Source organism: Aureobasidium pullulans, assembly GCF_000721785.1.
Source record: "Aureobasidium pullulans EXF-150 unplaced genomic scaffold scaffold_9, whole genome shotgun sequence".
NCBI lineage: Eukaryota > Fungi > Ascomycota > Dothideomycetes > Dothideales > Saccotheciaceae > Aureobasidium > Aureobasidium pullulans.
Genome location: NW_021941029.1, coordinates 1,009,679 through 1,035,563, shown reverse-complemented (window position 1 = coordinate 1,035,563; position 25,885 = coordinate 1,009,679). Strand labels below are relative to the sequence as shown.

Below are 25,885 nucleotides of genomic sequence, written 5' to 3'. Positions count from 1 at the left end.
TATCGTGTCGGCTCTTGGTGTGACGGATTATATTATAGCAGGCCCTTGCCCATCCACTCCCACTCTCTTATTCTATCAAGGCGGAGAAACAACGCAACATTCCTTTCGGACACATTGTTCTATGCAGCTTGCCCCTGAATCCGTTATGCCTGCAAAAAGTATACCAAGACTTCCGTCTATACAACTATGACCGTCAGAAGAACATTACAAGATAGCATATGCGCTGTAAGATCGCTCGAGTAAATTGTGTTCGTTATCGTGATGCTGAGAATATGTACAGATGGATTAGCTGTACAAGAATAAGGAATAAATTGCAGCCAGTCTTCTATCCGTTGTATGAGCCACCACCTTCCAAGATATCTTTAATGTTGATTTCTCCAGTGCCTCTTTCCAAAGGCTTGGGTTGGTTTGCACCTTCCTTCCATCCAATCATGTAAATGGTTCTAAATGTAGCAGGAATGGTTCCGTCCTCGTTGCCGTACAACTCCTTGTAGATTGCTTCGGTGGCCAAGAGCACATCTCTAGAGATGGGTCCAGGGGTTCGCTTGAGAGCAGCATTCGACTCTCCCATGGCTTGTAGATCACGCATCAAATGTAACGTGCTAGGGTAGTCGACAATGATATCGTCGACGTCGACAGTGAGAAGCTTGAAGCCGGCGCGAGTGAGAAGGTTGCCCACGTCGCGGACATCAGCCAGTGGCGAGACGTGGGTACCGATACCACCAAGGCGATCCAGCTCGGCAAGTTGTAGAGAACCACGGAGCTCAAACAAGGAGTCGCCGCCTGACATGGCGGCAATGAAGGGAGCATCAGGCTTGAGTACGTTGTTGATCTGAGACAGGACGGAGGGTAGATCGTTGATCCAGTGTAAGCTCAGTGATGACATGACCAGGTCGAAAGAATTGGCTTCAAAGGGAAGTGTCTCTGGATTTTGGAGCACATGGCGTGTGAGGGACAAGTCTTTGTTGAAAGGTTCGTTCTGGTCGCGATGCAGCATGACTTGGTTGGAGTCCGCACAGGTAAGGTGGCCAATCTTCGAGCTCAGAGGGTCTGAGACGGGTTTGGCAGAGTCGGGGTCGGGGTCTGGCAAGGTAAGGACGCGGGCGATATTGCAGGCATTGGCGCCGAAGTCCAGGGCTTTGTCGAAGTTACGGTTGATGTCGAGTAGGCGACTGGTCAATCGTGTGGCTACCTCGTCCCTCAGGTAGTCTGTGGCTCTTGATTCCTCGACATCGGCGGCGGCGCGGGTCCGTTGTTGCTGCTTGGCCTCGTTGGAGAAGACGGAAATGCTAGGGGCACCAGGTTGTTGTACTGCGTACGTTCGTCGGCTGCAGATGTTCAGGCTTCGAGGGCGAGATGTGCATTGCACTCGGCGGGCGATATAACTGAGACGCATCTTGACTGATTGGTGAAGGAGAATGCTTTGTGTCGCCATCAATTCTCAGAAACCTCGACCTCTCCCCACATTTCGCGAACATAATCGTCATTGAATACTAAGGCTGCCGGGCGGCGTGGCTGCGTTCTCAACGGGACCCTGGAACATTGAGAACACTGCAATCAACAAAGCTAATTTGGTCCAACGCTGTCGCTCCTTCCACCGACCATCAATGTGCTGCTGTTGTGTTTAAGCAATCTTGTCATGGCGGCCACTTTTCCATACACGTTGATCGCGTGTCCTTGCACCTCCTTCACCTCACCTTCTGAATCAAATCTCTCTTCGATAGAGGATCCTGACGACGACACGACCTTCAACCCTCACCACATACGCGCAAACTTTTCCCTATACCCCTACGAGCATTTGCTGTATTGTGATGACTGCCATCAAATCAGGTGCCCGAGATGCTGGGCAGAAGAAATCATGAATTGGTTCTGCCCAAACTGTCTTTTCGAGGTTCCTAGTAGCGTAGTCAAGACCGATGGTAACAGGTAAGGTAAGCTCAAGCGCTGTCTCTTGTCTAAGGACCAACCAAAAATACTGACTTCACATTAGATGTACTCGAAATTGCTACAACTGTCCAATTTGCACTTCCCCCTTGTCTATTAATGGTCTAGATTCTTCATTAAAGGATCATTTGGCCCCTCCTGATGCAAATCAACCGGCTGGTCCGTTCTTTCTATCATGCCCATACTGTGACTGGTCGTCGCTGGACGTCGGCATACAGTTCAGCAAGCCCACCAAAATCACCGACCAATTGGTTAGATTGCGTCAAGGAAACCGCTCGCCTTCGCCAAGCAGGACCAGGTCTACCAGGACCAGTCTCGCGCCCACAGACGAGCTATCTTCAACGGAACCGGACTCCACCCCGCCTTCTCAGCCATCACAAGACCGATTTGCAACTTTGGCTCGCTTCTACAAGGATCAGATGGCAGACTCGGCCGGTGCTGGTCTGAATGCATACTCGGACGCCGGCAACTTCAACTCTCCTAACAGTCTAGCACGCATTATGAGTATCTATGGCGGACTGTCCCACGCCGCTCTGAGAAAGGCTCGCGAAAAGCCACAGCCTATGCGTGAAGCTCTGGACACAACTGAGGGCCTAGAAGTGCTGTCGCATTCAGCTGATGTCGAAGCTGAATCTGTGAAGAAACTCTTCACAGAAGGCTATGAAGGAACCACGACCTTGTCACAACGCGTCAGTCATCCATACAACCACCATGTACACTTCAACGACCATCTCTGGCCCGTTGCTACACTTTTACGGACTCGCCGTAGTAAGCGTTGCCGTACCTGCCGCCATATTATTGCCCGTCCAGAGCCCAAGATGGGTAGCACACGCTACAAGATTCGTTTGCTGGCCCAGAACAACATTCCTCGTTTGTCTCTGCGCCTCCTCGCACCGACTGCTTCGTCAGCTCCTGCTTCCGCCTTTGCGCTTACCCCGGCAGCACTACAAGCTCAGCACAATACAGAGTATGAGCGGTTGAGACCAGGACTTCCCGTGCAGTTCCTGCTCACCCTGACAAATCCTTTGTTCGAAGCCGTACGAGTCACACTCGCCACTCCGGCTACTACACCTGGCAATGTGGCTTCACGCGTTACTGTTCTCTGCCCTACTTTTCCTATTGGTGCTGCGAGCGATATGTGGGACCCAGACGCCATCTCCAGCGGTACAGCTAAGGATCAATCTACAGAAGACAGACAGCCAGAAGCAGGCAAGGTCTGGGAAAAAGGCCGCAACTGGACGACTGTGGTAGTAGAAGTGGTCCCTGGCAGGTTGGACAAAAAGACTGGTCCCACTGCAGAAAAAGCCACAGGGGATGATAGCAAGGGTGCGGATGACGAAGTGCTCGAAATTCCGGTATTCGTGCGTGTGGAGTGGGAGGCAGAGGTCACAGCTGAGGACGCAGCTGCTACAGGGGCAGCCAAGGGAACCAAAGAGAGCAGGGAAATTGCTTTCTGGAGTGTCCTGGGTGCGGGCAAGATCGTGGAACCCTAGAAGGGAAGCAGGAAGTGTTTGAAGTTCTGTCTTTGTACTTGAGAGTGAGTTGAAGACTATAGTAGAGCATCGTGCCACAATCACCATTTCCGCCTAGCATAAACCTGCTGTACACGAATGACCGCTCAGTTTTGTATACTTATTGAAGAGCTGATCATGGTGAGTAGTATCAAGTCACAATTGATCAAAAATATACACAGACACATGTAAAGGTTGTGGAAACTCGCCAAGTCCTTTTTGAACAAGGCAGGCAATGGCGGATTAGCGATAAAATGCTGCTGCGAAAGGTATCCGTAAAAGAAATTGAAGCCGAACGCCAGTCCCTGTGCTTTTCGCTCTTTTTTCCCCAAAGTCCCATACGAAAAGAAAAAGAAAGATGCAACAACGCCGTGGAGGGTGATGAGAAACAACAAAAGCCAAGCAGCACACAAGTCAGGTCGTTTATGCGTCGACATCCATGTCTTCGGGTCCAGAGCCTCTGACCAGTCTTTGCTTCTTCTTTGCCTTGAGCTTCTGCTGGGCCAACTTTTGCTGTTCCAACTCCTCCTCCTCTTCCTCGTCCAGCTCGTCGACAACATCCAACATCTCGCTCTCGTCCTCGAGCAGCTTCTGTGCGGCCTCGCGCTCGGCAGGGGGGAGCAAGTGCTGGTTCTCTGCGACGAGCTTGCGGTCGGCCTCGAGGTCGCGCTCCTTGTTGCCGCGCATGCGGTTCTTGTAGAACTGGCGCTCGCGCTTGGCGCGGATCTCCGAGACGCGCTGCATGGCCTTGAGAGTGGTGGCAACGAGGTCGCGGTTGTAGCGGACGGGGACGTTGCGGCGGGCAGCAAAGGAGAGGGTGCTGTCGACGGTCATCTCCTTGCCGTGTGCGCGACGGAAGGATTTTGTCCAGGCCAGCTTGCGGGGGTTACGCTTCATCTTGAACTGTTGGGGGAGTGTGTTAGAACAGGATATTCTTCTATCAGAGAGTGTCTTTTGTGCGACATACGTTCTTGTGGCATTTTGATCTGCAGAAGCGGAAAACGCGAGCATCGTTGCGTACAAAGGTGATACCCTTTGACGGGTAGCAGGGCTGCGAGCAGAAATAGCACGTCTCGATTCTGGGACAGGTGTCAGTAGGCGTATCAGTGGATTTGGGCAGGAAAAGTATGGCGCATACCTCATCTTGTCGTGTGTTGGTCAAATGTCAAGATGGATGGGACAATAATTCTTCTTTCTGCGGGCGAAACTTCTTTGGATATTGCGGAGTTGCCAAGACCCATCTGCGGCGAAGCAACAAGGGACCGGGAGACGGAGCTTGAGAGAGCCAGACCTCCGAACTTTTCTACGCCTGCCGTCGACCAAGTCATCGTCACATTCACAGTCACATACAAACACAAATATCAACATGGCAACTGCTCTCGCCCTCGGTTTCGGAATCGCCGCTACTGCCTTCTTCGTACGCAATCTCCGGAATCTATGCGCTGCTACATTCATCTAACACCGTCTGACAGGGTCGTGCTGGCTTGGTGGCTTTCAAGCGCTACCGCGGTGGCACCAGCGCTGTAGGCAAGGCCTTTTACAAGGGCGGCTTCGAGCAAAAGATGACCAGAAAGGAAGCCGCTCTTATTCTCGAAACCACGTTCGTTCCTCCATTCCACACTTGGACTCCCTGAACACGTTCACTAACAAGCCCGGTACAGAGAACGCGGTCTCACTCGCGACATCATCCGCAAGAAGCACCGCTCACTCATGCTGTTGAACCACCCCGATCGCGGCGGTAGCCCTTATCTCGCCACAAAGGTCAATGAAGCGAAAGAATTGCTGGAGAAGACGACATAACCACCTCTGCCATATCACATCACCATCTTGTTTTACTATCGTCCTTGGAACCGCAGCGCGGCGTTGGTGGTTTTTGCCCTTTTCCTGTTCGGCCGGGCCCAATATCCCTCTACCAAAAACATACACCTCTTGTACAACATCCCCTCTCTTCATGAACAGAAAGAATCATTGTATCTGCATACCAAATAACTATACCGTTCGAGAATCTATCTTCCTCTGAACAACAAGAAACGCCTCGCTTTCTATCCATGTTACAGAACAAAACATCAAAATGTCCATCTCATGCTTATGCCTTTGCACTCAAGGTCTGGCCCTTCTCAACCATCTCCTCGATCAGCTTGTTGAAGTCTTGCCTGAGTTCAATGGGCACGACGTGTCCTTGACCATCAAAGAAAGCCTTGCGAACACCGCCTTCCTCACCACCCAATCCCTTCAACAACATCTCTGCATGAGGGAATGTGATCATGCGGTCCTTGGTACCATGCAAAACTAAAATACGCTCTCTACCCACCTTATCGCCAATCTCCTTCAACTGCGCATCAGTCTTGTGATGCCAGCCCGCAGCAATCGCCTGTGCCATGAATCCAGTACGGTTAAAGTATTGCGGCATCTGACGTTTGGCGACTTCCTGTGCGGCAAAGCGATCGCCATTGGTAGGGAAAGGCTCAACCTTGTACTCTAGACAGTCCGGGGCGTCGAGGAAGGCTTCGGTGTAGATGTTGTGTTTAACGTGGGCGAGTTGGTCGTCCAAGCTACGGGGAATGAAGAGGTTGATGCGGTTGCGTAGATTCTCGATGAAGCCGACTGTATTGACCAGACGGGGTGCTGTGGAGATGAGGTTGAGTGTTGCGATGCGGCTGGGGATCATGTATGCCTGTTTTGGTTCGAGTCAATTTCTGAAGCCTTGGTTGTTAAGAGTTCTTAAATACCACTTACGAGTTCTTGAGCGATCATGCCTCCCATACTGATACCGACGACATTTAGTTGTCTGTCCTTTGTCCAGCCGACGTGATCGATCACTTCGAGAAGATCCTTGGCCATTTCCGAGGTCGAGTAGCGTTGCATCGGCTTGCCACTCTCACCCATACCGCGGTTGTCAACAATCAGAGACTGGTACTTTGATCCTTGGGTGTGAGAGAAGTCCTTGGTCTGTCTTTGCCATGAGGTTTTGAGTCCACCAAGTCCCATGATCCACTAACATCACAGCGTATGTCAGAACTTTGCGTTTGTGTTCCACGACATGTAGAATAGAAGATTATGTTGTGAAGGGTTGATAAAAGCCCAGTCATGATCACAAATCCGTAGATCCTTCTTCTGGAATATGGGACCAGAATACATTGCATGAGCGAAAATGAAAAAGACACTTACCACCATCTTATTCTCACCCTCGCCATGTACCTCCCATGCTATATCTAGGGGACCACCTCTACCCTTAGCAACAGACAATTTGCCCTTGGACTGCGGCTTGAGATCCCATGTAGTGTACGGGAACTCAGGATGAGCCTGAACTTCGGCAGCAGAAAGAGGCCTGAGAAATCGTAAGCCTTTAACCACACATCATGACAGAAGTCTCTCCAGTGACACAAGTGAACCCCGACTCATGGGTATGATCGTGATCACACGAAGAAGGTTTCCAGTGGTATCATCCCCGTTGCGATTGCGATTGGGCTCGGATTGCCGACCGATAGGCAGGACAACGTACATTATGTTGTATATTTAATAAAGAGCTCGTATGCTCGTTAAACGCGACAAGAACAGAAGGTCGTGCGGATCAGGGAGATGTACAATTTGTTGCAAGTGGAAGAGTTCAAGGTAGATCTGTCTTTGACGAAGATGTGGTTGGATGATCGGCGGCGGGTTCTTGTCGCGTGCGTGGGTGATGGACGGAGGGAGTCCGTGCTGTTGTCAAAAGAAATGCAGAGATCAAAAGTTGAGCTCTCCCTCTCTTCCCTCGACCTCGCGCATTTTTATCCTCTCGAAATGCTTGGTTTCTGCTCAAGCTATCCAAGCACCTGTGATCGGTGCAGATACGATTGTAAGTGAGTGTTTCTCGACTTGCTTTACGCGCGTATTGTCTTCTTAGGCTCGTTCGTGGCTTGAATCCCTCGTCTTTCCTGCATCAAGACTCGCAAGGGTATGAGCAAGTAAGCAAATACATGAAGACCTTGCTAACGACTGAGCCATGTGTTACAGCATTCACAGATACTGCTGATGGAGTCCGTAACTAGTTTTGCGTCTTGATGGCCAATGCCAAGCTTTGATATTAACTATGAGCTCGCCGACGCCAATAGGCAGAGGTCGATCAAGCTAATGAGACCTTCACCACCCGACCGGCGAGCTTGTACAAAATGCTATGTAGGTATTCCTGGCATATCAAGGTGAGTGGTCGAGCTCTAGCGTCTGCAATATCGACAGTAGACGCGAGCTCAAGACCTTCTTCTCTTCCTTTACCAGTCGCTCTCCTCCCAATCCGCCATGATGTCCTCCCGTCATTATCTGCATGTTCTCCCTTTCGTCCGTCTCTCATGAATGCCTATCGTTACGAACAGAAGAAAAAGAGAATGCTCGCCTCGAAAACAAAGATAAGAATGGAGATGCCGCAATAAAAACAAACGCCACCCATGTCAATCCAGGACCTCGCCAACAGTCAGCACTTGACATTGTATTGGCCGAGACTGGTGCCCAGTGTCGTATATTAGTCATCCAAAAGGACAACAGAGAATCCTCATACCCATGCAGGGACTTTACAGAGCCAAACGGAGACGATCCAATCGTCGAAACCAAAATGAAAAAGACCAGGGACATTCGGAATGCCTGAATGAGGAAACACCGCTTATGCAGAGCCCATACGCAGAAGAGCCTCAATGGCTTCACGCTCTTGGGTAGTTCGGTCAATTTCCATGGGTGTTGTACCGTGGCTTGGTGGTACCTGGTTGACGCTGCCTCTATGCTGAGTGTAACTCATCGCAGATGGCCTTCTGACGAACTGTGGTGTGGATCTCGCCAGGAACGACGACCTAGCACCGCCAGCACTACCGTACACGGACGGACTTCTTGCTTCTTGTATGGATCCTGGGATACTGATGAGGTTGTAGTTCCGTCTGGCGCCAGGAGAAGCCGCAGTCGACACAGAAGCCTTGCGTAAAGCATCCGCTCCCATGGCAGCCCAGTCCTCTTCTTCGGTCTCGTCACCCTCACTGTCCGAAGTTGCAGATTCGTCTTCGGACATGGCAGAAGAGGAGCCGTCAAGAGACATCTTGTCGGCCTCGTTCTCCTCCATACTCATGTTCTCGAGGTGCTCATCGTAATGAGATGCCATCGAAGACTCTGCCCAGCTGTTGAGCTGCTGATTCTCGCGAGGTTTGAACGAGCCAGGGAAGCCGGACCCACTGTAAGAAGCCGCGTAGCTTCCAGGCTCACTCGGTGGCGGAGACAGCTTTCCGTCCTTGAAGCTCGAGCCCAAGTCAGGACGCTCGCCCTTTGTGTGTGCGTCCCATCGACCCCAACCCACCTTTTCAAACACAACACTACCGTCGACACCACCTCCTGCACGATTCTCTAGGCCGGCGACAACTAGCCTACGGGCCTTGGCTGGCGGTATACGTGAGAAGCCAGGCACCGACTGAGTCAAGCAAGCCATGACGTGTCTGATCGCGATAGGACCGTGTCCGAGCATGATGCCTGGCAAATGGTGCTTGGCGAGCATGGATGCGGTGATGGACTGTGAGGCATCTAGTCCCGATAGAGCACCCTTGCTGAGAGGAAGAGGCTGACGAGAGTTGTCCTCGCCATCCATATGGATCGGAGGCGGCGAGCGTAGACCTGCCTGAGCGGCGGCAGGCAAGCCCGGAGATACGGAGTTAGGAGGTGTAAGTGGCATGCCGATACCGTGTTTGGCAACTGCGGCAGAGAGGTTGCTGACGGTGGAGTGTTTGGCCATGCCGCCGGAGTAGGATGGAGAAGCAAAAGCCATGGTTATGGCAGAAGTCGCAGGGTGAGCCATATTCGCGAGTGTTGCTGGATGCTTCTCTGCGCCACGAGATACGAGTCAGACAGACTAATACGTTGATGACGTATGGATCAGGGCGACGATGGCACAAAGCAAGAGACAAAAGGTTTCTGGGTGATTGCTGCCTGGTATGACTTACACCGACGATGGATAGGAGACCTGGGGAGTCTTTATGGTGTAAGGGTGGGTAAATTGCTGAGTGGTTGTGTGCGCGACTTGATTCACGTAATCTAGGTACGCGAGATACACAGCGGGGTACGCGATTGCGGACTCGATCGATGAAACAGCAGGGTTGGTATTGTTGCAGGAAGCAGGAGAAAGAGGATGGAAATTATTCAGTGCGATGATAGCAGAGTACTCGAGTGATTAGCGAAAGGAAGAACTTGGTTATCACGTAGAAGGAGCAAGGTAGTCAGCAGTTGCGCCTGCCTCATGATTTGAGCGTGGTCTGTTGATTGGTTATCACATCGAGGTGGCCACCATATGGGGTAACCGCACTCGGGCCATGGAAGTCTAACTCTGTCCATTTGTTCCATGCGCGTTGCGCATCTTGCAAAAGACTTTGTCTCGCGGGCGAACTATTACCGCTCAAAGCACACACGTGTACTTCACCTTCCAGTTCACCTTTGACTCACATAGGACTTTGAAACCACTGCCAGAATCCTTCTGTTATCACGTTGACCGATGTCGCCACGCCTCCGAGGGGTCAACCGCCCTCATCATCGGGTTCCGTCTCCGTGAGGCACGATTTCTCCCGAATCCCGACCGCAAGCCCCACGCGCGTCACTCAACGAGCTCTAGCCACTTCACCCTTCATCTTTGACGACCTGGACCCCGCAGCTGCTCGCAGAGCAGGACTGAGGGTTCCGTGGCGGTTCACCTGCTGCTGCACTCTGCCGAAAGGTTATCACTGTGCCCCTTTGAAGAGCTGAACTCAAAGCGCGTGAACGCTAGAAATCGGCGGTTCCGAGGTGTCTGGCCTGAACTGGCCGTGCGTCGAGACAACCAACGGAGAAGGGAGGGAGTTCATGCAAATTCACGATCTCTCGATTGCCATGAACTATTGAACAGTTCCTAGTGCTCCCAAGACCTGATCACAAGGCACTCTTACAGGCCGTTTCGACAAATGCCCATCGTCTGGCTTGCGACGACGTCCCGTGACGCTTCCTGGCAACAACCTTGTACTGATAGGGAGTACCTTATCAGATCTTGGAAGGTTGGCGCACAATCACCGCCTACGTCAAGCATCCCTTCCACACCGAAGAGGTGAAACAGTTCAATCAAACTGTCCTGTGTCATGTAATTGGAGGCTTTGGTCGGACAAATGAACTTCGATAGGGAAACAAATGTACCCGAGTTCTTCGGCGTTGATGCGCAGATGACTGAGGAAGATTTTGACCATCTCGAGTTGCAGATCGGGCGACCCGGCTCAAATTATACGACTTCATAAACACGAAGAACACAGCAACAGGCATCGTCAAAGACATTGTCACTGGTTCTGAACGATGAAAAGTTTGTTGTTCATGTATAATTCATTGTATTTATGTAGGTCATAGCGAATGGTAAAGCAATAGCAATCAAAGAGTGTCCACTGGCTTCTGGGTCAGAAATCAGCATGAGCTTCGACCATATAGCCATGTGGACAGAAAGAACTCACGTTCAAATCAACAGGTTCATTTCGTCGTGATTGGTCATGGCAGATTGACGCTTAGTGCTGTTGTTTGTCAATATCTACACGGATACGAAGACATTCTCATCGATACTCACGCCGCAAGAGGAGCAACCGCAGTTGCTGCAGCCAGATGTGCTGCAGCAGTTGGAGCAAGAGCAGGAAGGCATGTTGATATTGATGTTGAAATAAGTGATATTGTGATTGTAGATTTCGGGTTCTTGCAGGACGAAAAGAAGAAGAGCGAAAGACTCGAGCATTTATATAACCCCGAATGGTCAGATATCTCTCGCATGCTTCCTCTATATTAGCCGCCCACCGCAACATCCCAAGCCTACCTACCCCTCACGATAATGCAGCAACACACACGAAAGACCCGAGAGCTAGACCGAGCATGAAGTATATTATACATCACAAAAAGGTAGACCGGCGAATCGTCAAACATGCCAGAGTCACATGCGAGAAGCGAGCGCCAAGGCAGATGGAAGGTGTGCCAGCGCAACAAGTCGATTGGAGGGCAACGAGTCGGCAACGATCAACCAACACATTGCTCGCAAGCCTCAAGTTTCCACTCTCATGCATGAACAAGGCGCTCGAGACACGATCTCATGAGACCCTCACATAACCCACCTCGGATTCTGTTGACCACTCGGGTGACCATCTCCGCCGTCATTTGACTGGATGGAAGAAACGGTAATGTGGTTGCCTTGATACTACGAGGCATTTGATACGAATGCAGTATGAGGTATAATATTCGGCATTAGTAAATAGTATTAGAAAGAGCAAAAGCTGCTATCGGGTATCGGAAAATCATAATCGTAAAAAACACACCGCTCCAAAGCGAGGCCCTAATCATACAGCGGTAGACTCCCCTTCTCCGAGTCGTATCCTCGGTCTTAACGGACGATGCCATTGGTCTCCAGTCCAACCTTGAGCTTCTTGCGACAATCGGGACAGTACCACTTGGCTCGTCGTCCAGGCAGGTCTGTGAGCTCAACGCATTCAAGGTGGAACCACTCCTTTTCGCACTGTTAAGAAGTCAGTCAAACGTATCAGGTATTGAAACCAAGCTCCAAACTTACAGTATCATTGTCGCAGGCGATCATGGTGCCATGACTGACATCTCCACAGATACAATAACGTGGCTCGTCAGGATCGATGTACTCTTCTTCAACGACAGGGGTAGCGGCCTCTCCCTTGGCCTCCTTTGGCTGTTGGGCTTTCTTCTTCTTGGAAGCACCCTTTGGTTTGCCTACTATGACCTTTGTACCATTTTCTTCAGCTTGGAGAACTCCCTGAGGTACCTTCTTGCGCGTTGCCCGTTTGGAAACCTTAGTGTCCGCAGCACCAGGCGGTTGTATATGTACAGGAGATTGTGGTTTGTTATTTGCAGCACCAGGCAGTGAGGCGTTTGAGTCGCGACGTAAGCTTTGCCGTTTGACAGCTGGCTCGGCAGATGCAGCTTTGGTGGCAGAACGCTTGATGGTGATTGTGGTCGGTCTCGTAGCTCTCGTGTTTGCAGCAGGAGTTTGGGCGGCCGCCTCGCTTGGTCCAGCTGGAGGCTCAGGCTGAGCAGAGCTGCGTTGGCTGCGCTGTGTCTGTTGACGTGCAGATATACGCGGACCATCGGCAATGGGTGTGCTGACATTTGCTGGAGAAGAGACATCTTTGGCAGCAGCAATGGCGCGAGTGGAGATGGTGATTGTAGGCTTGTCCGAAGGGGGCGGAGCACCAGCGCTCAATTTGAGCTTCTTGGGCTGTGGACCAGGGCGAGGGAGGGAGAGAACGTCGGGGGATTCCACAGCAGGCTCTTTTGAAGGTAGTGCAGCTGCAGGAGTCGTAGCGTCGCGTTTGCGCTTCCTTGTTGTGACTGGTTCAGCAGCTGTCACGGGCTCCACGTTCTTGACTGGGTGATGTACAGGAGTTTCGGTGACAGGGTCAGGCTGTGCTGGCGCTTCAACAACAGGTGTTTCCTCAAGCGGAACGGATTCGGGTACAGCGGCAGCCTTTGGCTTAGCCTGCTTCTTTGGCTTTGGCTCAGGCTTGCTCTTTGGCTCAGGAGTTGGCGCTGACTGTTGGACAATAGGAGCTTGGACAAGCTCTGGTTCTTCAGCAGGTACACCTAGTTGAGCTTGAGGTGGTTCCACTGGTGGCTCGACTGGTGGTTCAGCTGGTTTACCAGATTGTGGTTGTGCCTGTGGTCTTGATTTTGGCTTTGGTTGTGCTGTCTGTGACTTTTGTGGTGTCTTCTTCTCTTTGTTCTGCTCAGTGGGTGGTTGTAATCCTAGTTTGAGAGCTTCAGCCTCCTCTTCCTTGAGTCTTTCACGTTTAAGTTTCTTGGCTTCGTTGAGCCGCATACCACGATTGATGAGAGCGGCATCCTCGTTGTCGTCTGGCAGCTCTGGTCCAAGCATCTTGGCAGTCTCGGCCTGTTGAGCGTCGGTGATATGAATGCAAGTGGGGTCTGTCCATGTGGCAGGGTCAAATTCGTCGATGAATTCTTTGCCTGAAGCCTCGGCTTCCGCTATCATCAGTCAGTATTGGATCAGTAGGAGAGTAGAACTCGTAAACATACCCTTAGCCTCTTCCATAGCAGTCACACCTCTGCCGAGGTTCTTCAGCTCGCGATTCCTCATGGCGGGTGATGGTAGCCAGATGGCGTTCTTCTTCATCCTCTTCCGCAGCGTGGCCATCTCATACTCGGTCAATCTCTTCCATGGTAGCCACTTCGAGCCCTTCGCCACGTCTGGAGGAGGAGCGGTCAGAGCCATCAAGGCATTCGACGTGCTTATACCAGCAACGGCTGAGTGTGCATTTGTGCCAGAAGAACCAGGCACACGGACGCGAGGAGTTTTCTGTGTAGTCTCTTTGGGCTCTGTAGCAGGCTTGGGAAGCTTCGGAGTCTTTGGTGGTCTCCCAGTGGTAGGTTTGTTACGCGATTTGTCTTGGTTGGGAGAACGAGGCGGTGGAGAGGGAGAGGGAGAGAAATCGGATGGTGGAGGAGAGTCTGGGTTCGGCGGTGGCAGAACCTCGCCAGGGACCATGATCTTCTGGGCTCTGACACGCGGAGCGGTTCCGGTGCGGTGTTGAGCAGTGCGCTTGTCGGCCTGCTGTTGTGCTTGGGCGTTCCTTCTGAGCTGAGGCGAGGTGAGAGCGGCATCGGGCGTCGCATCGCGTTCTGGTGGCATGGGTAAAGCCTTTAGTTTCTTCTGCACGAGCTCCAGTCTTGCGCCGTCCTTGATGACTGTCTCTTCCAGGCGGATGGCCTCTGCAGCCGACATGCGCTTGCATTTCTCCAGCGACTCGTACGCATAGCTGATATCTTTACGCAATCCGGCCGAGTATTCGGGCGTATGTGTTGTTGTCTGTGGGAGGCAGGCATATTCGGAGAGAAGGTCGTGGATCTTGAGCTGAAGCTTGTAGGCTTGATGGTTCAGAGTCTTGATCAAGAACAGCGACCTAGCGACACTCGAAGGGAGGTGTTCGGTGTAGGTCAGGAAGTCGGACAGAGTCGCAGCCAGGTCGGGATCGATCTGTCGGCCGGAATCCAGCTCCATGGCCATGTCGAGGTGTTCCATCTTTGCAGCCGCGCATTTGACGCAAGTCAAGAATCAGGACGCGCAACGCGTAACTTGGAAGGAGCGACAGAAGGGGGGCGGCCGATCAGCATGAGCTTCCCCGGATCTGGGCAACAACTCGCTCTGACCACTTCACATGCAGACATGTCAACCATATTAACTCCACCTACTACTATCTTGACACTTTCTGACAGAATCAACCAACCATCATCTCAGGGAAACACGCTGTGATTTTTCATTGAACCCTGAAGCATCCGGACTGATCCTTAAATCGCCTGTATGTAGGCGTGCGGCAAGCGACTTCCTCTGTCTCAATGGAAGCCGCAATACGCTGGTCTCCCCTCTCAACTCCTGACCGAGCTCGGTTTTTGCTTGCAGATGTCGCTGGAAACGCTCTCACTCTATACGAGGCAGGATCCTTGAACAGACATGGCATTCAATACAAACCGATAGCCCGCCGCGAGAAAGTTAACAACTTTACCGCTTTCGATTGGTCAAAAACAGATGACTCTCTTGTAGCACTGGGCCTTTCGTCTGGCAATGCCGAGCTATACAGGTTCGATGGATCTGATTCATCCGATCCTGTTGCCCTTTTCAACATCAAGACACAGCGAAGATGCAATACTATTGCCTTCAACACACAAAACCTCCTTGCTGTGGGCTTAGATCGAGTCAGACACGATAATTGTTTGACTGTTTATGACATCGAATCCAACGATGCCTATTCAAGATTGTGTGTTTCTGAAGCTGTGACAAGTCTTCGCTTCTTTCCCAACCATCCACAGCAGATGTTGGCTGCTGTTTCGCGTCAGACAATTCGCCTGTACGATCTGAGAGGTAGGCTCAAACATTCATCTAGGCATATAATCATGCTTGAAGTCACAAGCTAATCTTGCATACAGATTCGTCAACCAGTACAGCAGGACTGGGAAATTGTGGTATCACAAAACTGGTCAACAACATTGCTATCGATCCTTTGGATGAGAACTACTTCGCTTCAGGTGGATCGACGGGTGATCCGTCCGTCACGGTCTGGGACAAGCGTTACCTATCGCGTTCAAATAACACGGTAGGTGCCGATGCTACCAACAATGGTGCCGTTCTCGATCTTCGACCAGCCACGGACAACAGTCAAACCACCAGTGTCTGGAGCATCAGATATTCAGGCCAAAAGAGAGGACGTTTCTGTGTCTTGTCCAGTACCGGAGAAGTCAAGTTGTATGACACAGCGCAACACAAAGTACATTCGAAGCTACGATCAGCCTCTGTGAATTACTACGGAGGCAATCCCTGGAGCCATCCCCACTATGTTTCACGGACACATAATTTGCGAGTTCCCGAGACCGGGTCGCGAAAAGATAGAGGAGCCAACAGAGTCATTGCATTTGACTGGATCTCGATAGACGACCAGGATCGTCAGGCCATTCTAGCTCTGCACCCGAACCGCGATGTCGACTTGATATATACTCCGGACCCCAGTCACATCAGTATGACAGGCCGAGGTGATCTGTCTATCTGCAACAAAGCACTATCGGTATACGAGCCAAAGGAGCAGCATAAATCCGTCGCTCAGGAAATAAAAGCATTACGAAAGACTTCCGAAAATGCAAGCTCTACGCAGGATGAACAACACACCTCCAAGCTACCCAGCCCAACCAATGGACCAGCTCAACTAGACCATCGCAATCTCAAATCATTGAACGGATCGACCCGTGCTGTAGCGGCTAGGACGGAAGAATGGCTCGATGATAGTTTGAGTAAGGCACCAGAAATTCTGCATAATGAGAGGGTCGTAGACTTGTTAGCTATCTCGAATGTGTCGCGGAGACGTTGTCAGGAGGGCTACCTTTTCGATCCTCGAAGAAACCTTGAGATCGTTGCCGAGGACCCGGCACTGGTCAAGCTTTGGGGCACCATTAAGAGGCTCGAAGACTTGTCTCGAGACGGCGGTATGGCTTCAGAAACGCTTGATTTGAGCTACCTTGGCGTAAGCAACATATGGGAAGGCAAGCTGGGCAATGGACCGAATAGAGTGACGTCTGCCCATAACGCAATGCCAGAGCGATTCGAGGACGTGATAGCCAGCATCCTCGAACGCCATAGTCTGCCAGAGTTTGCTGGGATCCGTACAGAGAAGCCGGAGCAACGACAACTCTGCCTGGCCTTGTGTGGCTGGGACTTCTCCCATGAACACACGAAAGAGCGATGCGACTACCTCGTCAAGAAACAGCGTTATTACGAAGCAGTGGCAACAGCAATGTTCAGAGGCCGCAAGACGATCGCTCTCGAGATTCTACGTGATCTAATCAGGGAAAGAACGATCCAGAACATAGGACTGGGAGCCCTGATAGCTTCAGACTCCCTCAATGACGAGCAACGCGAGATGTGCCGTTGGATGGAGGAAGACGCCACAGACCCATACCTCCGCTCTCTTCTCATCTACCTAGCCAGTAATGATTGGCTGGACGTTGTCCATAAACTTGACGCTGACATCAAGCTCTCCGACCGCCTCGGTATCGCCATCAAACACCTCGGCGACAGCCAAATCTCCACCTTCTTATCCCAAACCAGCAACTCCTTGATCAGCGCCGGCAACGTCGAAGGCATCCTCCTCACCGGCCTCGGCGAAAAAGCAATGGAGCTCTTCCAATCCTACATCCGCCGCACCTCTGACCTGCAAACAGCAGTGTTGGCCACAGCATTCACAAACCCCCTTTACGTCGACGACCCCCGCTGGGAAATGTGGAAAGAGACATACTTTCTACACATGCAATCCTGGCGTGCGTTTATCGAGCGCACCAAATTCAGTATGCAACATACCCGCCGCGCCGTCACCAAAGGAGGCAACAAACTCATTGCACCACCGCCTCGACAACTGGCCCTCCGCTGTGCCCACTGCCAACACTCTTTGGCTAAAGAAAACGCAGCACACACGCATCAAGCACATGGAAGTAGCACACCAGCCAAAGGAACACAAGCACAAGCGCGTATTGCAGGACCAGCTGCCAGTGCAGGCACAGTGTGTCCGCGCTGTGGTCGCCATTTACCGCGTTGTTGTTTGTGTATGCAATGGCTCGGTGCCCCTGAGCCCACGCGTGCAAAGGAGGTGCAGAGTGGAGAAAAGGAGACGGATGTGTTGAGCAAATTCATCACTTTCTGTGCTAGCTGTACGCATGGTTTTCACGCGCATCATGCCAGGACTTGGTTTGCCAGGCATGCTATGTGTCCCGTACCGGATTGTCGTTGTTTGTGCGGATTGAAGTGAGGTGTTTGCGGTGAGAAGGCATGGATATCAGGGTCCGGGAAATAGATTCATCGAAGCGTACATGTTTCAGAAGAACGCTGACTGTGTGGGCGTGAGACTAGATGATGAGAAAAAGTGAAATGAAAATGCTGCATTCTTCTCGTTCAATCTGCTACATGCATGCTCCTTCTCTTGCTATGCTAAACTGACGACGACGAATTTATCTTTTTAATAGGAGAAGATGAAAAGTGGCGAATGTATCCTCGCTTGATTCCCGTTCAAGGAGCCACAAAAGCCCAATCTATCCACAGACCTGCTATCCGTATTTTTCTGACCCAAGATGTGAAGGGAAAGAGCAACGAAATTGTTGGCATTATTGCATGACAGCATGAAACGGGTAGAGATTCATGCAAATGTCGGAATTGGGTAAGCTGACATGGTAGACGCGAGATGACTTAGAAGGTCTCCTCCTCGATCAACTCGCCCTCTTCATCGTCAACCTCTGCAGGGATCTCAAAGCCCTCCTGTGAAAAAGAAAAGATCAGTCAGTGCCATCTCCCTCGGTCTCGGCATCAGAAAGAGAACCTACCTCGGTCGAGTAGAGAATAGTCTGTATTTGCTTCAAGAGACCGCCCTCATCCTTCTCGAGCTCGGGCTCGGCCTCCATGGCGCCCTGGACGAGCAATTCGATATCCCGGAGCTTGCTGAAGTAGAAATCGCGCTCACGCTCCAGACCCTGAACAGTCTCCTTAAGTGCGTTGTTCTCTTGTGTCAGAGCGGCGGTCTGCGCACCACCTCCTGAGCTTCCTAGGGGAGTGCGTGTTCTTGCGCCAGCGGAGGATGCGGCGACTGCGGGGGCACGTCTCGTGGCCGTGGATGTGCGGGCAGAGGGAGCGGGAGCTGGACCGCCGGGTTGACCTTTTCTACGGGCCAGAGCGTCGTAATCACCACCTGCAACGGGGAAGAAATCAGTCAATGTTAGATGGTGTTTGGACATGGAGGTATGGCGTACCAGGGTAGTGCTGGTCCCAGAAGCGCTTTGTCCACTGCAGGAACTCCAGGTTGTCCTGCATCTTGCACTTGACTAGCATTTCGACGGGGATGGGGCGGTCGATGTGGTGCTTGCGGAAGGTGTTGCTTAGAATCTTGAAGTTGTCCAGGTAGGCATAGTCGGCGGTTGCGTTAAACTTGACACGAGCCATGGGCACATCGACTGGAGGGATGAGAGTCAGCTGGGTGGAAAGACAGCGGAGGAAGTGAGGAGAAAATTACGGAAGATGCTGTCGTAGATTGCGCAGAATGGCGCACTGAATGCAGTGTTAGCTGGGGTGTTTGGAGTGTCGAGTGATGGACATGTTCATACCCGGTACCGCATTGCTCGACACGGGTGAGGTTGAGGGAGCAGAGGCTGTTCATCCATTGCAGGAGCTCTTGTCTGTAGCGAGCAGTTAGCCATGGGTTGCGCCTCCCCTGATATGCGCCGGCCAGGCAGATGCACATGCCTTGATTCGCCCATGTTGTGTGTATTGTGTGCCTTCTCTTTTGGAGTGTTTGATGTTGTATGCGAGGTGTGAAGTTGCCGAACGGGAGTTGTACCGAAAAGGGTGTAGAGATTACAAAGGTTGTATGTGGACAGAGTCAAAATGTCAAAGTTGCCTGAGTCCAAACTAGCACAGGCCGGGTGTTTGGTTTCTGACGCCGAAAACACTCCCAAACAACATGCCGCCCCGCCCATTCGCTACTGCCAAGCCAATGTCATTTCACCCCAACTCACCACCCTTGTCTTTCATGTGACAGCTGTTTGATATACTCTCGAACTTGCCATTCGTTTTCCGTCCAGCGTCATGAACATCTACAATCTTCAAGGAATCATCTGCACTTCATTCTGCTGTTACAATCTTGCAATATCACCATGGCTCTGGAGCTCTTCACAACAGTCATGCTACTAACCATCTGGCTTGCTCTTACGTTGCAGCAGTAATAGTAGTGTGTCGTACGCCGATTGACCAAACCTCAAGTGCTTCATGTCAACTTTTCAGCAAACGTACTCAGTTGGTTTGGTTGGAAGAAGTTTGAGAACCTGAAAAGGCAGAGCTTTTGATATTTTGTAGTTTCATATCCTCGTATGTGTGAGGTCGTCCAGCCTTATTTGCCAGACTTTAAAAGTCTCTTTTGTTCCTCAAGCGCCCCTAACGCCTGAGCTTCGACCTGATAGCATGAATCCATCTTTGCTTTCCCATAAAACCTCGGTGGTTCTCGATGTCGGACATGCAGCGAGCGGCTGTGTTGATGCGATCCGGCACCGTCAGCCTGCCAATGAAGTATCTTGCGTGCATAACGTAGATTTGTCCTTGTTGAGAGTCCTAGCCGGTCCAAGGGTCGTCTGTCCTTGCGAGTCTTGTTTCTCGTATAGCTTCTTTTCTCAACTCATCTCCACATCCTCCTTCTTCGATTTGTTGTTTGATGAGATCCAGAGGACGTTGTTGCATCTGATGAGGACCTGACCGAGGCTACCACCGGACTTTCCATCAATCCATTCCTCGGCGTTCGAAAGCTGAATGTTCATGTACGAGTCGACCGAGACGAGCAGACCAGTGTATTCTTGGCCCCACTTCAGGCGGATGCGCACTTCGTCGTTGACGCTGTATTGTTCCGTGTTAGTGATTTCGTCGTGGAAATTGATACGTTCGCAGGGATGGGTCGACGAACAGTGATTGCAGCATAGGCCGCGGGTTCAAGGGAACGAACTGCAAGTGAGTCAGCAAAACATCTCGAGTACTTTGCGCGACAAGTTCCGACTCACACTCATGGTGTTGGTATAATGTCGTTGACTTGTGGTGATAGGCGCAATACCAAAGTCGCGCTTCAGATGGTCAAGCTGCCTTCAATCGCCAGTCGCGAGCTCGGGCCACCTTAAATCGACGGCGAATCCCGGGTTATCAAGTCCAACTTCATGTGCTGTCTTGAGATTCAATCATGAGACAAGACTACCAAGTGAACGAACGATCGACCTTCGACAAGTTGTTATCAGAAGTTCTGCTACAGCAAAACATTATGGCAATCTCAAACAAGCTTATCAAGGTCGAAATTTTGATCATATCACAAAAGCACTGTAGGTAACCAGGCTCTCAGAGCTGGCAAGAACAGCAATCAACTTCACCATAAGGACTTTGAGAACGGACACATGTTAACTTTCAAAATTGCAATTTTGCTTTCGCACGGAGACGACTAAGTGGTGACAATGGTACATGAGTGTGTTCAGCACGCTCGGAGCAAGGGCTCATGGGACCACCAGAGAGATTCATTGACAGTTCCCCTTTTCAGATCCTTGCCGTAACTGCTTTTTTCTCTTATAGGCCGATATGCAGCAACGGCCTTACTCTCTTCGTAGGAGTGAGTTGATTTAAGCACCGAGGGTGGGGAAGTCCGACGAGCTGGTGACGTTGGGGGAAGCACCGGTGCGGGCAGCACGGGGAGCGTTCTCGCGGGGGGCACCGCCTCTAGGGGCACCACCACGGGGACCACCACGGCCGCCACGAGGGCCACCACGGGGACGGTCGCCGCCGCGACCACCACGGCCACCACGGAATCCAGAGTCCTGGGACTGGGACTGCTCCTCCTTCCAGGCCTGGTCAATGTCGAGGAGGTTCTTGTCCTTGCGCTCCTTCTGCTTCTTGGCCTTGCCAGCGGAGGGAGCAATGAAGTTCTCCTCCTCGCTGCGGGCGAAAGCCTTGCCCTCGGGGAACTTCTTGGAAGCACCCTCGTTGGGCTTGCGGACCTCGGTGCTGCCACCAAGAGCGGCCTTCTTCTCGAGCTGCTCGGCAAGGTACTGCTCGTACGACTTGACGTTGTCCTCCTCCTGAGCGGGGGCACCCTCAGCATCGACAACGGTGGCATCAGCGACAATGCCCTCCTTGGCCTCCTCGTCCTTGGCGTCGGCAACAGCGGCCTTCTCGTCGTTCAACTCAGCGGTACCAGTCTCGTGGCCCCAGGCGGCGCCGGCCTGCTTGGCGTGGTCCTGCGATGGGTTGTCAGCGCGCAGCTCAATGGCATACGCAGCCAGTCCAGACTTACGTTGCTGCCAGCGTGGCCAGTGCGGTCGTGCTTGTCGTCACGGCCAGTGCGGGGGCCTCTAGCACCACCACGGCCTCCACGAGGTCCACGGCCTCTGCCGCTGTCGTTGGCATCTCTAGTGCGGTTGGGGTGGCGGTCCTGGCGGACACCGTCATCGGTAGGCTTGGATCTGTTGTTCGAAGCGCCCGCGGCCTTATCACGGAAAGCTGCGGCGGATCGTGTCAGTGGTGGAAACCAGGGCGACAGTTCGATGGTGATGGATTACCCTGCTCAGAGCCGGTGAAGTTGGCTTGACGTCCACCGCGGCCACCAGCAGCGGGCTTGGGAGTGTCGGCGGAAGGGGCCTCGGGACCAGCGTTGCGCTTGCCGGCGCGCTGGACGGGCTTGTCCATAACCTTGGTGGGAGGCTCGGGCTCTCTGTTGGGGTCGAGCTCCAGGTCGTTGCCTGTGTACAGGAGTGGTTAGAAGGCATTTTAGGTGACGGTTGTGCGATTTGCGATACCCAGAAGCTCGTAAAGGTTCTACATTCAGGAATTGGGTCAGCGGTCGTCGGTTGGAGATGCGAAAAGGCGTGTCGAGAGCTCTTGTCGAGCTACAATTGATGATTGGCGTAATAGTTGAGATGCGCCAATCATCACACGTTGTGGGGGCAGGCGTACCTTGCTTGCCACAGAAGTCATTTTTCTGTCTTGATCTTTCTCTGTGTTTTGAGCGATGTCAGACTCTCTCCATCCCGTCGCCGGCAGAAATCCAGAGAGGTCGAAGTTGCGCAAATCCACAGTTTGCCTGGTCTGTGCGTGCTTTTCTCTGTGTGCGAAGCTCGGCTAACATCATGACTTCAAGTGACGACCGACTTGCTTTGGCACTCGATGCCTTCACTACGTCTGTTTGTTCATGCTCTTGCAGCAATCAGCATGCAGTCTATTTCGTATACACAAGCAGCAACCTGTGCTCAATTACATAGTGATAGCTTTGATCTCGGGAGTGATTCCTGAGTCTCTCTCAACTACCAAGCACTGCTCAATCGACCGTATGCCGCTGGAGCATAGGAAACCCGCCATTACCTGTCTCACTTATGAAATAACACATGATCTGAGGCTCACTCTCGAAATGGATGAATTATCAGTTGGTTTGTGGTTCATCATATTTGAACGCTTGCATTTTGCAACCACTCGATTATTGGTTACAGTATTCATGATCGTGTGTACCAGAGCATGTGTCCACAGCCAGCCAATCCATCGCTATCGAGTAGTGATGGTAACGATGATGACAAAAATGCCAGAGTCGTGATTCCAGTCAGCAGCAGCCTTTCTGCGCCCAAACGCCGTTGCTATGCCATAAAAGAAAGATAAAATGCCCACCCAAACAGCAACTTTTTTGTGAACTTTTACGTTCGTCCTCATGTACACCAGTTCAATAGTATCCCTTTTCGTAGTCTCTGGCGACGAACCGCAACCTGACGCAAGGTTGGACCATTCAGATCCCGAGACTGACAAAACCACCACGTTTCAAAGTAATCCATTCTTCCTCCTTCATTCCCCGTACGAAATATCTCCCCTCTCATCTCTGAGGAGGATGTTGGAAACCGTAATCTGTCGAGAAGTGCATGCTCGCCGACAATCCAAACGGATCAGCATCCAGCATGGGATCGTAAGGGTCAAAGATCTGGTTCATTCCAGGGATTTGGTTTTCTCCCGGGTGGCCTCGGTCGTGTTCTTGAGCATTGCCCTTGACGGGGCCATGGTGGTCGGCATGTTGCTGTGCGGCGTGCGTTGCGTGGTATGGGTTCGCGGCAGGGAATTGGGGTGGCTCGGGGGCCTGGACGGGGGCTTGTTCGTTCGCTTCGGATTCGGTTTCGAGCATCGACGAAGATGTTGGTTGCGCGTCGTACTCCTGATCTGTACTCACGAGATTAACCTAGGACGACAAAGTTCTATCGAGCATGCCCGAAAGAGGGATCGAGACCACTTGCCCAGCTGCTCAATGTGTTTTTGAAATGGCGACGGATAGAATGCCGATGCGCTACCTGGGACTCCGTTGGTGGGTTCTGTTATGCTAGACACGCCATTGGGCGCCGAGTAGGCAGGGCCACGGTGCTGAGGTGGGTGCTGCATGACATAACGCGAACGAGGTGGTTGAGGCACACCATACTGTTGCTGCTGTCCCCCAGCGATTACCGAAGCTGGTGGGGTCATGGCTCCAGGCTGCAAGGCAGCAGGCGACTGGGTAGACAAGGCTGTGGGTGAGGAAGCATGAGATGACGGAGTAGGATGTCCTTGAGGGGAGCGGGCAGAGAAGGAAAGATCTGATTGCGCTCCCGCGCCAGGTCCGACCCGTGGAGGATAGACCTGACCGGAACGTCTTGCATGCTGGCGGTTCAATGCTGTGCGTTGCAAAGGAGCAGCTGCCATTGGCGCCGGTGCGTGGTGGGGGATATACGTGTGTCCGAGAGCAGGGCTACCCGTCTTCATCTGCAACTCGGCCTGCACATCAATGCCTGGACAGCGGTCAGCTTGGACGGTGGGAAGAGGAGATGGCCGGACAGGGCCCGGACAGCAAGCGACGAACCCTTCTCCAACAAGATTCTCTCAAGAAGCGAATTCTTGTAGCGGAGCATGAGACACTCATCCGCGGCGCTGCGGTGGCTTTGCTGCAACGTCTGCAGTGTCTCTTCATGGTGCTTGATGGTGGTCTCGAGTTGCTTGATGTATTCGGTGCGACGCTCTCGGAACGCAGCCTGTGCTTGCCTGTTCCTCTGCTTGCGCTCTTCGGACGTGGCATATATCTTTGGCTGGGTTAGCAAGGCCATGACGTGCGACGGTTACAATATGCTACGAGTCTATCTCAAACTTGAGAGATGGGAATGTGTCACGACGTACGGGTTTGCGGCCTCCTTTGCGCTTCTGCGGCTGGGCCGGGTCTTGTACTATCTCAGTTGTCGAGGGCTCGGGAGACGACTCAAGCGAGCTCGGAGTGGCTTCTTGCCCGGCATCGCCATGGTCTCTGATAGCGCTGGCTACGTCGGTAGCAGCCATTTGTGTGGTGCTGTTGTTGTTATCTCCCATCTGCAGGTACCCCTCTGGCCGAGCTTGAGATACCCCTCAGATAGCGCAGGCTAGATGCGGAGATAGCAGTCGCAATAGGTCCAAAGGCGGGGAGACGTAAAACTACGTGTCAAGGATTGCTAATCGTGGGCGATAAGCTTGCAAGGCATGTGCGAAAAGTGAGCGACAATTGGTGAGGTAAGTAGTTGGGTAATGGAAACGGCAGGTGGTAAGAGGGAATTAAGCAAGCCCATAGAATAAGAAAATTCTCTCTCAGCCTTTTCGTCTCCGCACTTGCACTCATCTGGCACGCGTCATGCGCTTCATGAACGGTGGCCCGGCTCCGAGTCCTCTTTGCGCCCTGTCACCAACAACAGGTGATGAAGGAGGGGCCCGGTCCATTGTCGGCGCTGGCCGGACTCGACGCACTTCTGAGGAGCGAGCAGCCACTCCACCGGCCATGTGGACAGGGGAATGGGCCACGACGACTGCTTGGCTTGCGAGCTGCTTCAAAAACCGTCAGTTCCCCTCCTTCTCTCGCTGATTTCCAGCGCAGAAGTGATCTGATGTTGCATCAACATGCAAGACGTCGGGAAAAGCTACTTCTTCAGGGCTAGTCGATCCGATGCATCCTTCTAGTGCGTCTTGGTAACAACTTTAAATCTCCGCGGACTGAAACATCATCTCGCACGCCCGGTGCTTCCATACTCCTGTCTCAGGAAGGACATTGGTTCGGAATCTCAATGTTGGAAATACTCACAACACGTAGCGAATGGACATGCCTTACCAAGATGCAGGAGAACGAAGTTGAAGCCTACAGACAGGAAGAATCAATTACGACTACGTGATCCTGGGGGATTGGCAATTTGACGAAATTAGAGATCGATACAAATCTACCTTGGTAGCCGGCAAGAATCACGACATCTCACTCGCATCATGGCAAGGCACTTCGGAATGGAGCAGTGGGCACTTTTCATTGTGCGACCACCTCTACTGTTGAGTCTCATAGTGC

At 52.2% G+C, this 25,885-nt stretch overlaps 12 protein-coding genes across 12 annotated transcripts; 3 read left to right on the top strand and 9 right to left on the bottom strand.

Annotated features, from left to right (window-relative positions):
- Positions 1 to 325: 325 nt before the first annotated feature.
- On the bottom strand, positions 326 to 1,396 carry M438DRAFT_374688 (S-adenosyl-L-methionine-dependent methyltransferase; the record flags this gene model as incomplete). Its single annotated transcript, XM_029908517.1, has 1 exon — positions 326 to 1,396. One exon carries the CDS (start codon positions 1,394 to 1,396, stop codon positions 326 to 328), a length of 1,071 nt encoding a protein of 356 aa, XP_029760816.1.
- Positions 1,397 to 1,639: 243 nt separating this feature from the next.
- Positions 1,640 to 3,557, top strand: M438DRAFT_319192 (uncharacterized protein; the record flags this gene model as incomplete). Its single annotated transcript, XM_029902827.1, has 2 exons — positions 1,640 to 1,926; positions 1,991 to 3,557. The coding sequence occupies 2 exons, from the start codon at positions 1,640 to 1,642 to the stop codon at positions 3,435 to 3,437; spliced, it is 1,734 nt and encodes a 577-aa protein (XP_029760815.1). The 3' UTR covers positions 3,438 to 3,557.
- Positions 3,558 to 3,878: 321 nt separating this feature from the next.
- M438DRAFT_355526 (uncharacterized protein) lies at positions 3,879 to 4,598 on the bottom strand (the record flags this gene model as incomplete). Its single annotated transcript, XM_029907040.1, has 3 exons — positions 3,879 to 4,358; positions 4,423 to 4,534; positions 4,594 to 4,598. The coding sequence occupies 3 exons, from the start codon at positions 4,596 to 4,598 to the stop codon at positions 3,879 to 3,881; spliced, it is 597 nt and encodes a 198-aa protein (XP_029760814.1).
- Positions 4,599 to 4,821: 223 nt separating this feature from the next.
- On the top strand, positions 4,822 to 5,508 carry M438DRAFT_392804 (uncharacterized protein; the record flags this gene model as incomplete). Its single annotated transcript, XM_029909097.1, has 3 exons — positions 4,822 to 4,872; positions 4,928 to 5,055; positions 5,117 to 5,508. 3 exons carry the CDS (start codon positions 4,822 to 4,824, stop codon positions 5,253 to 5,255), a joined length of 318 nt encoding a protein of 105 aa, XP_029760813.1. The 3' UTR covers positions 5,256 to 5,508.
- M438DRAFT_217598 (alpha/beta-hydrolase) lies at positions 5,233 to 7,308 on the bottom strand. The gene is made up of 4 exons (XM_029899448.1): positions 6,958 to 7,308; positions 6,624 to 6,783; positions 6,192 to 6,449; positions 5,233 to 6,129 (listed from the first exon to the last, which is right to left on the bottom strand). Coding segments are annotated over exons 1-4 (1,008 nt in total). The 5' UTR covers positions 6,960 to 7,308; the 3' UTR covers positions 5,233 to 5,541.
- Positions 7,309 to 8,088: 780 nt separating this feature from the next.
- On the bottom strand, positions 8,089 to 9,228 carry M438DRAFT_355524 (uncharacterized protein; the record flags this gene model as incomplete). Its single annotated transcript, XM_029907039.1, has 1 exon — positions 8,089 to 9,228. The coding sequence occupies one exon, from the start codon at positions 9,226 to 9,228 to the stop codon at positions 8,089 to 8,091; it is 1,140 nt and encodes a 379-aa protein (XP_029760811.1).
- Positions 9,229 to 11,666: 2,438 nt separating this feature from the next.
- On the bottom strand, positions 11,667 to 14,552 carry M438DRAFT_297202 (uncharacterized protein). The gene is made up of 3 exons (XM_029901939.1): positions 13,509 to 14,552; positions 12,016 to 13,457; positions 11,667 to 11,961 (listed from the first exon to the last, which is right to left on the bottom strand). The coding sequence occupies exons 1-3, from the start codon at positions 14,509 to 14,511 to the stop codon at positions 11,830 to 11,832; spliced, it is 2,577 nt and encodes an 858-aa protein (XP_029760810.1). The 5' UTR covers positions 14,512 to 14,552; the 3' UTR covers positions 11,667 to 11,829.
- Positions 14,553 to 14,680: 128 nt separating this feature from the next.
- Positions 14,681 to 17,968, top strand: M438DRAFT_397263 (WD40 repeat-like protein). Its single transcript, XM_029909300.1, has 2 exons — positions 14,681 to 15,348; positions 15,414 to 17,968. Exons 1-2 carry the CDS (start codon positions 14,826 to 14,828, stop codon positions 17,774 to 17,776), a joined length of 2,886 nt encoding a protein of 961 aa, XP_029760809.1. The 5' UTR covers positions 14,681 to 14,825; the 3' UTR covers positions 17,777 to 17,968.
- Positions 17,884 to 19,331, bottom strand: M438DRAFT_345735 (uncharacterized protein). The gene is made up of 6 exons (XM_029905517.1): positions 19,258 to 19,331; positions 19,119 to 19,190; positions 19,028 to 19,062; positions 18,768 to 18,968; positions 18,345 to 18,706; positions 17,884 to 18,279 (listed from the first exon to the last, which is right to left on the bottom strand). Exons 1-6 carry the CDS (start codon positions 19,269 to 19,271, stop codon positions 18,211 to 18,213), a joined length of 753 nt encoding a protein of 250 aa, XP_029760808.1. The 5' UTR covers positions 19,272 to 19,331; the 3' UTR covers positions 17,884 to 18,210.
- Positions 19,332 to 20,177: 846 nt separating this feature from the next.
- Positions 20,178 to 20,508, bottom strand: M438DRAFT_273235 (small nuclear ribonucleo protein SmF; the record flags this gene model as incomplete). The annotated part of the gene is made up of 2 exons (XM_029900617.1): positions 20,178 to 20,397; positions 20,465 to 20,508. Coding segments are annotated over 2 exons (264 nt in total), but the record flags the coding sequence as incomplete, so codon positions are not given.
- A 434-nt stretch (positions 20,509 to 20,942) lies between these two features.
- On the bottom strand, positions 20,943 to 22,541 carry M438DRAFT_345733 (uncharacterized protein). Its single transcript, XM_029905516.1, has 5 exons — positions 22,489 to 22,541; positions 22,332 to 22,350; positions 22,095 to 22,274; positions 21,830 to 22,035; positions 20,943 to 21,773 (listed from the first exon to the last, which is right to left on the bottom strand). The coding sequence occupies exons 1-5, from the start codon at positions 22,507 to 22,509 to the stop codon at positions 21,159 to 21,161; spliced, it is 1,041 nt and encodes a 346-aa protein (XP_029760806.1). The 5' UTR covers positions 22,510 to 22,541; the 3' UTR covers positions 20,943 to 21,158.
- Positions 22,542 to 22,920: 379 nt separating this feature from the next.
- Positions 22,921 to 25,136, bottom strand: M438DRAFT_217221 (uncharacterized protein). The gene is made up of 4 exons (XM_029899447.1): positions 24,709 to 25,136; positions 24,398 to 24,614; positions 23,802 to 24,326; positions 22,921 to 23,727 (listed from the first exon to the last, which is right to left on the bottom strand). Exons 1-4 carry the CDS (start codon positions 24,892 to 24,894, stop codon positions 23,390 to 23,392), a joined length of 1,266 nt encoding a protein of 421 aa, XP_029760805.1. The 5' UTR covers positions 24,895 to 25,136; the 3' UTR covers positions 22,921 to 23,389.
- Positions 25,137 to 25,885: the final 749 nt, after the last annotated feature.